The 12665-nt window shown below is 41.4% G+C and overlaps 1 protein-coding gene across 3 annotated transcripts in view; it reads right to left on the reverse strand.

The window, feature by feature from the left end:
• LOC109970961 (radixin) overlaps nucleotides 1–12665 on the reverse strand; it is a 68222-nt gene that overhangs the window by 27127 nt on the left and 28430 nt on the right. For all 3 annotated transcript variants that reach the window (XM_020618929.1, XM_020618927.1, XM_020618928.1), the window contains exon 3: nucleotides 2438–2521. In XM_020618929.1, coding sequence (XP_020474585.1) covers nucleotides 2438–2521 — 84 coding nt within the window. The remainder of the gene's footprint in view (nucleotides 1–2437; nucleotides 2522–12665) is intronic.

The raw sequence follows: 12665 nt of genomic DNA on the forward strand, positions 1-12665 counted from the left end.
TTCTGATCCTTTGTTTTTTAAAGAGGCCACGCACATCCTTTTCACAGATTGTTAGAGGTGGGGGGCTGGAGGGAAAGGTGGTGATTGTCGGGAAAGCGGTTGCTGGGACTGAGGTGGGGAGGGTGGGGAGGGAGTGTTGACTGTCAAACCTGCAGTAGAACACGTTCATGTCATCTACCAGTTGATGGCTCCCCTCACCGGGGGGATGGTTTCTTGTAGCCAGTGATGCTTTTGAGGGTACTCCACACAGACAGCGGGTTGTTGGCCGACACCTGGTCCCTCAGCTTTTCAGAGTAGCTGTTTTTGCTGCTTTGATCTCCCTTGTCAGTGTGTTCCTGGCCTGGCTGTACAGAGTCCTGTCTCCACTTCTGTAGGCCTCCTCTTTGGGATGACGAAGCTGCTTGAGTCTTGCTGTGAACCAGGGCTTGTTGTTGTTGTATGTGCAGAAGGATTTGTTGGGGCACACTTACATCCTCACAAAAAATATAAAATGTCACAGTGTCAGTGAGTTCGTTCAGGTCTGTCTGTGCATTCGAAGCAGCAGCTTTGACTTAGCCTCCTCAGTCCAGCTATTCACTGTTTTGACCACAGACTTCACAACTTTAAGTTTATGCCTGTAGGTTGGAATAAGATGGACCATACAGTGATCTGAGAGTCCGAGGGCTGCGCGGGGACAGAGCGATAGACGTCTTTTATTGCTGTGTAGCAGTGGTCCAGTGTGATTTTGTCTCTGGTGGGACAGGTGACATGCTGCCTTTATTTTGGCAGTTCTTGGGTGAAATTTGCTCTGTAAAAGTCCCCTAGGGCAATGAGTGGGAAGTCAGGATGTTCCAGTTCTACACTAGTTATCAGTTTGGCCAGGAGCTGTAGCATGATGGCATGGGCATTCGGTTTTAAATAGACAGCTACCAGGATGAAGCTTGAAAATTCTCAGGGAGAATAGAAGGGTTGATAAAAAGAGTCTCTAAGTCTGTGTTACATGTCCTCTGTAGCACTGTGACATCTGTGCACCAACCTTCATTTATGTAGAGGCAGATTCCACCTCCCCTTGTCTTCTCGGACAGCTCCGTTACGCGATCCACTCTGTACACCTGGAAGCCCGGTACTTGTATTGCACTGTCCGCAATGGAGTCGCTGAGCCAAGTCTCCATGAAGCATAAGGCAGCAGAGCGTGCAAAGTCAGGGTTAGTCCTGTTGACGAGAAGGATTTCATCCATCTTGTTGATTAGGGAGCAGAGATTTGCTGGGTGGATAAATGGGAGTGGAGTCCATGTTCCTCTCTGGAGAAGCCTGACTAAAGTGCCCACATGCTTGCCACGCCAGCATTTCTTCCAGGTCCTGTATATGGCAGCTGCGCCTCCGATCAGAATGTCCACACAGCATTCTTCGTTCACAAAAATCGGAGGAAGGTAGTTCGGTGTGAGTTGTCAGATATTTAACAGTTCTCTGGTAAAAGAAATCTGGGATGAGTTGCAAGAGACCGAGAAAACAAAGAAAAACAACAAACACAAGATAGCTCGTGTAACCAAGGCTGCCTTCGTTGTCAGCGCCATCTTAACCACAGATCAACAAAAACACAGATTGATTCACTCTTTCATCGCCACAACCTCAACAAATCATTACAGCCTGACGTGAAACACAGCTGAAAGCTGCCCTTTTACCTCCCAGAGAGCCTGAACACACATACCATCCGCCTGACACTTAGTGTGCATCCAGTGTCTCCTAAAAGCTCCCAGTGTAGACAAAGAGAGCTTTGTTTGTTGTATCAGTACAGAACCAGTACCAACCCAAACCCAGCCCAGCACCAAGTGGCACACACACACACGGACATTTAGTGCTGCTTTTCATTACTAATGGACAACAAACAATGTGGTTCTTCCAGCATGTCACAGACCAAATTTCAAGTAGAATTCTTTGGCTAGATTCAAACTGCTATGTTGGTGGGGGTGTGCTGCTTCATGTGCCTATGAGAGAATAGATTGTTATTAGGAATTCCAGCTGGATGAACAAATACATGTCCTTAAGCTTATTAGATGCCAAAACACAGCAGACAAGACTCACGGACAGGACTTTACAAGCCTGGAAAGGTATCACAGTGGCAACCATTTGTTCTTTGGTCATGACAGTCTTGAAGTAAACAGCATAAAAATTGCAAAGTAATCCACACTTGCATATACGAATGATGTCATGTTGTGGTAAAAGTTGTACCAGACAGCTCGTTTTGTCCCCTTCTAGAGGAGCCTGCCAGGGTCCCATGAATGCACTTTCTCCATTCAAGCAAATGAGCAGGGAAAATTACTGAATCCAGCCTTAATGTCTACTTTTGTCTAGTGGACCCTTCTAGCTGCTTTTGAAGTGTTGGCCCTAACAATGTACTCTGGAATCATGGTCCTTTAAATGAAAAAAAAAAACATGTATATGTATGTCTCTCTCTTACCTGGTCAAAGAGCTGTTTGCCTGTCGTGTTTGGCTGTATGGCAAACTCCAGCTCAGCGTCCATGGTGGTGACTCGCACATTGATCTGTAAAACAAAGTCAACTGTATTAAAGGATCAATAATATTGGTTTAAAATTTCAAGACCTGACACTATTGAAGGTTTGGTTAACATCATGGTCCCAACTGTGAGAAAAACAATGAGGCCACAAAATGTTCATCCTTCCCGGATCGTTACTATCACTTCTAGGGAAAAGTAATGTTTGGTATAAAATTCTTAAAATTCCTAAACATATGAATGAACCTACATCATTCTCAAGATTCTGATGCACTTGAGACTCTGGTCAGTGTGACAGATCTGTGTGTTACTCAGCTATGAAGCTCACTGTACTTCTGCACTCACAGTGAGGATGTCAGCTGAAAGTAAAAAGATCTGTGAGGTTTAGCATATAGCACGCAAACATGACGCAGCACTGGTATGACCACAAAAGCAGAGCAGCCATACTGTATGATGATATCCATGTTGCCGATACAGAGAATTGATTTACACTACAAAGAGCTAACACTGCAGTGGTATCAGAGAACACTACAAAGAGCTAACACTGCAGTGGAAGCAGTGACACTGAGTGTTAGATAATACCTACATCCTGGAATATTAAATTGTTGGTATGGAGAATTAATGTGATTCATGATCACTAAAACTGAATAAAGGGGAGTGGAAGAAATAAGCAAAACATTTTAAAAGGCAGAATGCTTTTAGAGGTCACCCTACAGAAATGGAATATACCAGCTAAAACAGTAAAAGAAACATCGAAAACATTAAAAGCTTGTAAAAAAAAATGTGAACGTAAAACAAAGGAAATGCAATTTTGTGACAAAACATGTAAAAGAAATACAGTGCCAAAGGTAAAAGACACCAAATTGCTTGAGAAAGGGCAAAAAAAGTAAAATAAACCACAAAAATATATGAACTACTGTGAGACAAACTATGAAAGTGAGACGTAAAAGTTCATAACCACATTTGAATGTGTAGCAAGAAACAGAGCAAACTAGAAAAAAAAAAGCCTTAAAGCTGCTAGTGGGACAGCCTGTGCCAGCTGTGCGTGTGTCCTCCTGTCAGACTTCTATAAATATTCTTCACACAAAGTGACCACACACACACACACACACACACACACACACACAAAACACCCTCTGTGTTACAGCCAGTCTCCATAAAAGGCGCTGGCTGTTTATGCTGTGCATCCTTCTGCCAGGAAGCTGGAGAGAGGACATTGCTTTCACTTCACTCTAATGAGGGAAAATCGTTATAAAAATTCCACTTACTAGTAGCAGGCGTGTCCTTAAAAGCTGCAATAATACTTTTATACTTTAATGCCCATGCATGTATATTTAATGCAAACTATTATACTGTCGATGAGAGAAAGAAACGAAGGCCATGACCTCAGTGAGACAGATACTACAAAGACCCTGACTCTGAGAAGCATTTCTCCAGGAGTGGAAGTTTGTAACAGAAATTTGGAAAATGGGTCATTAATTCTTTAAGATGAAAAATAAGCTGAAGAACAGCCCATTCAATACAACACATTCCAGCTGCTGCTTTATGTAAGAAACTTCAATGTCTCAGTCTGGGATACTGTACTCTAAATCTGTAATTTTCTTATTTCTAACCCATTCATAGATTCGCCCTCTGTCAAATCTCTCCTTCAAATTCTTTTTTCAATAAGGTATTGTGTTCCTTCATAAAATGCTCCATCTGCACAACCTTTGTGTGGGTGCTGACAAGCATCCACACTATGTTTTCCTGTTCTTTATTTATTGTGTGGATGCTGAAAGGCATCCACAGCAAGTTTTTCTGTTCTTTATTGTGTGGATGCTGAATCAGCATCCACAGTATGTTATCATGGTCTTTATTTGTGTGGATGCTGTGAAGCATCCAGACTATGTTATCCTGGCATTTATTGTGTGGATACTGAAAAGCACCCACACTATGTTATCCTATTCCTTATAGTGTGGATGCTACAGCATCCACACTCCTGTTATCCTGTTCTTTATTATTGTGTGGATGCAGTAATGCATCCACACTCTTGTTATCCTCTTATTTATTATTATTCTGGGTTCTTCTGTTCGTACACATTTTGCCCCATTCAAATGAATGGGAAAAATTCTCACATCTTAATATCTTCAGCATGCCTTCAGCTAAAACCACCATTTCAACTAATAACTATTCAGCAACTCTTCAGCTATTCATACTGTAAACAGCTTTTTGATATTTTTTTTTATAGTTTTTGCATAATTTCCATTTACATTTGATGTCTCATTTCAATAGCCACACTAGTATTTCTTAAGTTCAGTATACTTTCAGCTAGAAAAGCCATTCTGGTATCAAAATGTTCAGCTCTTCCGGAACATTCCAGTTTGTATATTTCTTTTTTGAAACATTTATACTTAAAAATATTCAGCTTTTTTCAGCAAATTTTTTGCCCATTCAAATGAATGGGAAAAATTTTCACAACTTACTACGTTAAGCATACTTTCTGATAAAAACACCATGTCAACTGTTAATTAATCAGCAACTCTTCAGCTATTCATACTATGAAGAATTTTTTTATATATTTTATGCTGTTTTGCATAATTGCTTTTTACATTTTGTTTCATTTCAATAGCCACACTCTAGTAGTCGTCAATGAAGGACTACTCTCTCTCTCACACACACACACACACCTACACGTACACACACAAAAGTACACACCTACTTGTTTTACCTACTTTGTGGGGACCAATGGGAAAATGTTCACATCTTAATAAGTTCAGCATACTTTCAGCTAGAAAAGCCATTCAGGTATCAAAATGTTCAGCGCGTCAAGAACATTCCTACTTGTATTTATTGCATCTCATCCATTCATCCATCTTTCTCCACTTATCCGGAACCGGGTCACGAGGGCAGCAGTCTAAGCAGAGATGCCCAGACTTCCCTCTCCCTAGACACTTCCTCCAGCTCCTCCAGGGGGATACTGAGTCGTTCCCAGGCCAGCCGAGAGACATAGTCCCTCCAGCGTGTCCTGGGTCTTCCCTGGGGCCTCCTCCCGGTGGGACATACCCGGAACATCTCCCCAGGAAGGCGCCTGGGAGGCATCTGATACAGATGCCCAAGCCACCTCAGCTGGATCCTCTCAATGTGGAGGAGCAGCGGTTCTACTCTGAGTTCCTCCCGGGTGACTGAGCTCCTCACCCTATCTCTAAGGAGAAAGCTCATTTTGGCCGCCTGTATGCAGGATCTTGCCCTTTCAGTCATGACCCACAACTCATGACCATGACCGTGATCATATTGCATCTCATCCTTCAGATTATTCAACAAAGAACTTCAGCCATTTCTTCTCAACTAGTTCAACAAAGAACATCAGCTATTTTTTCTCATCCTTCAGCTGTTTCAGCCATTGATTTCAGGGCGAGCCGTCAGCATATCAGCATCCACACACATTTTAGACAGGAAATACATTTCTCTAGTTTTATCTTGACTTTAGCTTGTGCAAAAAAAAACCTCAAACATACACACATATTTAATTATTCATGATGAAAAAAATAATGTTTTATTGCCACTGAGGACACAGTAGAGAGGTGCAGTGAAGTGTTGCTTGGCTGCAAAAAACACAAAAGTCAAAAAGAAAGCTGGTACAGAAAGAGATTCTGGGAGTTGCGTAGTCAGGGGTAATTAGAGCCAAAAATGAGCATCTGGAAACTTTATTCAGTGCTGTTTATGTGTGTATCTCTACAGTATTATTTTGCAGCATGAAATCATAAGACCATCAGACTCCACACTAGCATCAAAGAAACTAGTGTCTTAACAGTCATCCTTTCAGGGCCTTGCTCAGTCACACACGCTTACACTTACTGTAAGCAATCCCAAATTTGTGTGTATATTTCCTTATCATTCCCCATTAGAGGTGTAATACATTAGACAGAGCTATGGTATTCTGTGCTGTGTTAACGCAAACTCAGCTGTAGAGCAACCTACTGACACTGTCCTCAAGTAAGCCCCGGAGAGAGAGAGAAAGTGAGTGAGAGAGGCAAAAAGAAACAGAGAAGATGAGAAAGATGGTAGGGTAAAAACTAGTAAACTCGCTCAAGTATAAAACCAGCAGTAGGATGTGTATTGTATGTGTTTGTGTGTGCATGCATGTGTGTTTCACAGACACACAGACAGAGATAGACAGATAACACCCATGGTGAACAGAGTGTATCAACCATAAGAAACCAACTGTCAAAAAACACATACCTCACAGACAGGGCTGAAAAATACACACAAATTTGTATTTCTCTTTCTGTGAGGACACTCACTGACATAATGCATTCCCTTAGACCCCAACCCCAACACTAAACATAAGTCTAACCTAAACCATAAAACCAGGTCTTAGCCCTCAAACTGCCCTTTGAAACTGTGAGGAACAGCTATAATGTCCTCACAACAATCAACAATAGTACTGAACTAAAATCTGTCTATAATAATAAACAATAATAAAAAGACATACCGACACACGCAAACCCTGTTCTGCAGAAAAAAGCAAAGGCGCTCTACCTCCAACCACGCCCTGCACTCTGTACTTGCACATACACACATTTTTAGATGTTTGGCATGTTTGCTTGTAAATGACTAACAACTACTGATTATTCAAATCCTGGCTGATTTTCTCTCAATCAACTAATTGATGAATTAGCAGGAATTCTCATCCAAATTCTTCTCCTTTAGATGTTAAAACAAATGTATGCCCCTGCATTACCACAGGCATCTGATTATTGTGTCTGAGCAATATCAACTAAATAGTGTCCATTTGAACCTGTCTGTTGCTCCTGTGTATGCTTGTACCTCTACTTATGAAAACCAAATGTACACTGGGGGAGAGAAAAGATGTCCTTAGCTTAAACATTTGTTTGTAAGGAGCAGAAGTAGAAGAAATAGTGATTGAGAGTGGGAACACAGCCATATGTTGATGGTATGATGTGTGTGTGCCACAGCCACATAGCAAAGGGCATGTACAATATATTATACACACAGAAACACACAGTATGACATTATTCTGTTTATCAGTACCATGTCATGCATCTCTGTTCTGGCTGATAAGGTTTCCATAGCAACACAGCTGCAGCTGATTGTCATTTTCTAAACAGCCCTAGAAAGGACTGACCCCTCTTGAAGTGAGACACATGTCACATGCTGTACACTTCAGACAGAGAAACAGCAAGAGGACACACAATACAACTGCAGTTACGTGAGTTAGGGCTGCCATTAAAACAGCTTGTTTAGATTTAGTGTTTCTTTTTTATTTGGTTCATAAAATATAAAATTCAGGAATATGTGCATCAAGATTTACCAGAGTGTAGTGTGACATAGTGTGACATTTGTAAATTGCTTATTTTTCTCCAGTAGTGAGGGCTGAATTACAGACAAATGTACACAACATTACAATGCCATGCTCTCAAACTAACTGTTTTTATGTTGGCACAGAGAGCCTGCCAGCTGTAGTCAACAACGATCACTAACAGGAAGTTCAGATGCCTTGGCAAATCAATATCACTGAAATAAGTAGGTGCATTTATATTTCTTTTAAACCTTTATGTATCATTTTGACCCAGTGTTGATTTAAGAAGAAAATGAATTAAACTTGTGCACCAAATTCCTTAGGTTGTCTTCTATTAAAGATGTATGTTGTACAACCAGTTTACATCTCAAGTTATGCTACCACCACAAAAAATGACATGTTAACTGTTAATATTTTAGTGTGGTGTCAAAGCTTTGTCCACAGTTTGGTAAAAGAAATTAAATAAAATAAAAATATTAATGTAATGCATCTCTATTTAAGAGATGCTTTTAATTAAGAATGGTCCCAGCAAACAAACAAACAAAAAACACACAACAGGTGGGACTGAAAGGAAAAATACCAGACCAACTGTGGAAACACTGCAGTTCTGCAAAGAGGAGAAGAACATAAATTTTCTGTTGTGCAATACAGAAAGAAAATCTCTTCTATTATAGTCTATTGTCAGTAAGAGCAACGGTTTCAAGTGTCAGTGTGAATTTGTTTTGTTTGTGTCTGCAGGAATTTAGACATGATCTGTTTAACATGCAACTGTGCAAGTGTGCGTATATTCTGCTGGAGCAAAGGCACATACAGAAAGAGAGCAACTGCTTCCAGCTGACAGCTACAAAGCGTTGGCAGATAAAGCAGGCGGTCTCAGTCTTTCTGTTACGGTTGACCGACTGCTAAAACCCCCTTCAGTAATGTGTCAGAGATGTACAGTAGTATATTAAACATGTTTGTGTTAAACGTACAATCAAGAAAAAAGTGGTACTCTTTCAGCAAGTCAATATTGCTTCTAATACTAATAATAAGTTATATTAGTAAAGTGCCTCTACTGCTTCTACCAGTGCTTCATCTACTACCAAGACACAAGAAAAACTCAGACCACCACCTTGGTACTGTATATGGAGTCTGGCAGGTCTGGAGCCAACTATTCTGTTCTGTTTCTAACTCTAGAGTAAAAAGGAAGAATACATTTTTCTTGTTGAAGCTAAATTCAAGCTGCTTACTGTAAAAACCCTCTGCAGGCCATTAATTCTAAAATGTTTATCAGAAAAAAATCGATTTGGCTAGATTACATAGTGGCACTGGTTGGTCAAGTTTGGACTGGACATTGCCATCACTGAGACCCCAAACTTGTTCTGCACACCAAAGTGATTTGCAAATTCAGTGGATGCAGTTAGTCTCCCATTTCATCTCATGTTTACAGAACAGGATCAGAAACACTTGTTGTTTTAAACCAAACAGTTAGGCAAATCTTCAGAATTCGCAGCATAGAGAGAAGAACCTCACCAATACTGTTTAGAGGTTCTGTGTTTTATGTACGATGGAAAATATTTGTCTGGCAAATATTTGCAAGGCAATGTAGAAACCAGGTTGCTGACTGACAAATTAAAGCATACAACAAATCTATTTCGACAACAATGACTGCTACTACCACACAGCATATTACATTAATGTTAAAAGACTATTAGCACCTGCTACAGAGATGTGTGAGAGCCAGTGAGCACTATTTATTGTTATGCAAACCATCTATACTGGTGACTCAATAACCACAGAGTAAAACATTTACTCAACTCCGTATTTACGTTTAATCATTTTTACCTGATTGTGACTTAGATGTCATCATTCAATGAAATAACATCTGAAACTACTAGGGATGTAGCAATATCAAAAATTCAAGGTATGATTTTGCCATGATAAAAAGGCCACAATCTGATCTTTTCAAGTCAAGTCAAGATTTTTATTTGCCATTTATGCATAAACAGACAGTCTAGGCATATAGGAATTCAATCCTATATGCTCTCCTTTGGAGTCAGGTAAGGAGTCAAAAGCCAGAAAGAACACTTAGTCTTAAAATAAAAAAGTTACATAAAGGCAACAAAACATTAAAACTGCAATACACAAAAACAGGGTAATAGTATTTTCCCCAGTGAACGTCAAACATTGCACTTAGTAATTCACATGGTGGAGTTGGATATGTCAGTATACTTGGTGAGGTAGTGAGGGGTTATAACATACTAAAACACAGTTTATATTCAGACTTGTTTCCATTGCTTGGTAGAGAATGTCCTGCTATTATTCAGGTCCCCCAAGAGAACACTGTTGATGAGATGCTCTTACAAAAATACCTTGTGGAACATTTCTGTATTATTATTGTGCATGTCTAGTGAGGGGTTATTGCACATACATTCTCACATTTCTGTATTTGCCATCAGTCTTACTGCAGCAGGGAAAAGGCTGTTGTAAAGTCTAGTTCTGTGTGTGCTCTAGTTTTAAGTACTCTGTTTTTTACTTTGTTTTTATTCCTATTTATCTCATTTCAATGAGCATTCCTTTTTTTTGTCTGCATTGTTTACTGCCTGTTTATACTGCTTATTTTGCACTGTTTGCACTGCTTGTTGCTGTTAATACTGCATATTTTGTTATATTACACAGCCTTATGCTGGTTTACTGTTTACTTGTCCCTTGCAATGGGGATATGTACATGCACATTGAGAGCCAATGTACCAGAGTCAAATTCCTCGTGTGTCCAACACACCTGGCCAATAAAGCTGATTCTGATTCTGTGTGTGATGATACTGTCCGCCCTGCTGTAGGTGCAGTTTTTGTGTCTGAGCAGAGTGTGAGCTGGGTGGTGTGGGTCTCTGAGTATGTTCTCTGCCCTTTTACGACAGTGCTGTGTGTACAGTGTGTCCATAGCAGGCAGTTGAGTCCCAATTATGCGCTCTGCAGTCTTTATGACCCTTTGAAGAGCCTTGCTCTCTGTCTCTGTGGTGTTACCATACCAGACTGTGAGATGCCAGTAGTGAGGCTGCTCTCTATCAGTCCTCTATAAGTCTGGGTGAGAGGGCGACGGTTCAACCCAGCTTTTCTGAGCTGCCTGATGAAGTATAGCTGCTGCTGCTCTTTCTTCACTGTGGTAGCTGTGTTGAGTCCCAATTATGCTCTCTGCAGTCTTTATGACCCTTTGAAGAGCCTTGCTCTCTGTCTCTGTGGTGTTACCATACCAGACTGTGAGATGCCAGTGGTGAGGATGCTCTCTATCAGTCCTCTATAAGTCTGGGTGAGAGGGCGACGGTTCAACCCAGCTTTTCTGAGCTGCCTGATGAAGAATGACTCGTCTCCCCCCTTGATAAGGCCCAGAATGGTGGTGTCATCAGCATATTTAATGATGATGGTGTTGTCATAGTGGAGACACAGTCGTGGGCATACAGGGTGAAGAGTTTGGGGCTGAGACAGCAGCCCTGCAGTGAACCTGTGCTGATTGTGAGTTCAGCAGACACCCTCCCTCCCATTCTGACCACCTGTGGTCTTTCAGTCAGGAAGTCCAGAATCCAGTTACAGGTGGGAGTTGGTACGCCAAGGTCTGTCATCTTCCCAATCAGCCTACCCGGGCGAATGGTGTTGAATGCAGAACTGTAATCCAGGAAGAGCATCCTAGGATACGTACTGCTGTTGTCCAGGTGTTTCACGGTATGGAATAAAGCCAGAGCCGTCGTGTTGTCCACTAATCTGTTGGGGCGGTAGGCAAACTGGAGGGGGTCTACAATGTCTGGGACCATGTGGTTAACGTGTGTGAGGACCAGTTGCTCTAACCACGTCACGGTGACTCATGTGAGCGCCACTGGCCTGAAGTCATTCAGAGTGAATGTGTCTGATGTCTTAGGGACCGGTATGATAATGGATTTTTTTTGAAAATGTGAGGAACTACTGCTTGGATTAAAGACAGGTTGAAGATGTCTGTATACACACTAGCTAGTTGATCCCCACAGGCTCTCAACAGTCTAGGGGGGACACTGCCTGGTCCCACCGCCTTATGGAGGTTTACCTGTCTCAGGGCCTTCAGGACCTGTGTGTGCATCACCTGAAAAGCAGTGTCCCCGGGTCGCATGGGGATTTTGAGGGGGTGTCTGTGTTCAACCTGTCAAACCTCGCATAGAATTTGTTGAGGCTGTCTGGGAGGGTGGCGTACTGGGGGCCTGTGTTTGTTCATTTGTTCCTGTAGTTTGTGACTGCTTGGATTCCCTACCACATACTGCGTGTGTTGTTATTCATATAGTAGCTCTCCAGTTTTTGGAAGTATGCTCTCTTTGTAGCTCTGATGGACTTCTGTACCTCATACCGGTTTCCCTGTACTCTGCTTGGTGGGTGTTATTCATTTTTGAAATACAATGCCAGTGTGCTCTAATCTTTCTTTGTTCATGCATGGTAGCCATTTCTGCTAGAAGTGTTTTTGTTGCAGAATATTATTTTCATTACAAGACATGAGCATTATTGGGATTTTAGCTAATTACAATGTTCAAACTCTAGCTGTGTAGCTTCAGGTCTTTGTAAAGTGATTATAGCCAAATTGTTGCTCATTAGGCTCTGGGGAAAATGTGCGTGTTTGTTTCAGTTTAGCTGGCTGTGTTTACCAGCATCATCCATGCCTCCATGTTATTCATAACAAGTAGTGACAGAGTACAGGCGAAAGCCGCCCACAAACACAGCCTACCTGTTGACTATATGTGTGTGTGTGTGTGTGTGTTTGTGTGAGAGAGCGAGACTCAGACAGTCATAATTAAAAGCTCTTGGTAGCTAAGCTGTTTAACAAAGGCTTTAAAGGCAAACAGGGCCATGCTGCCTTCTTCACCCTTCTTTGTTTTCCATTTT

The sequence above is a fragment of the Monopterus albus genome, unplaced genomic scaffold (genome assembly GCF_001952655.1).
Source record: "Monopterus albus unplaced genomic scaffold, M_albus_1.0 scaffold211.1, whole genome shotgun sequence".
Taxonomy (NCBI): Eukaryota; Metazoa; Chordata; class Actinopteri; order Synbranchiformes; family Synbranchidae; genus Monopterus; species Monopterus albus.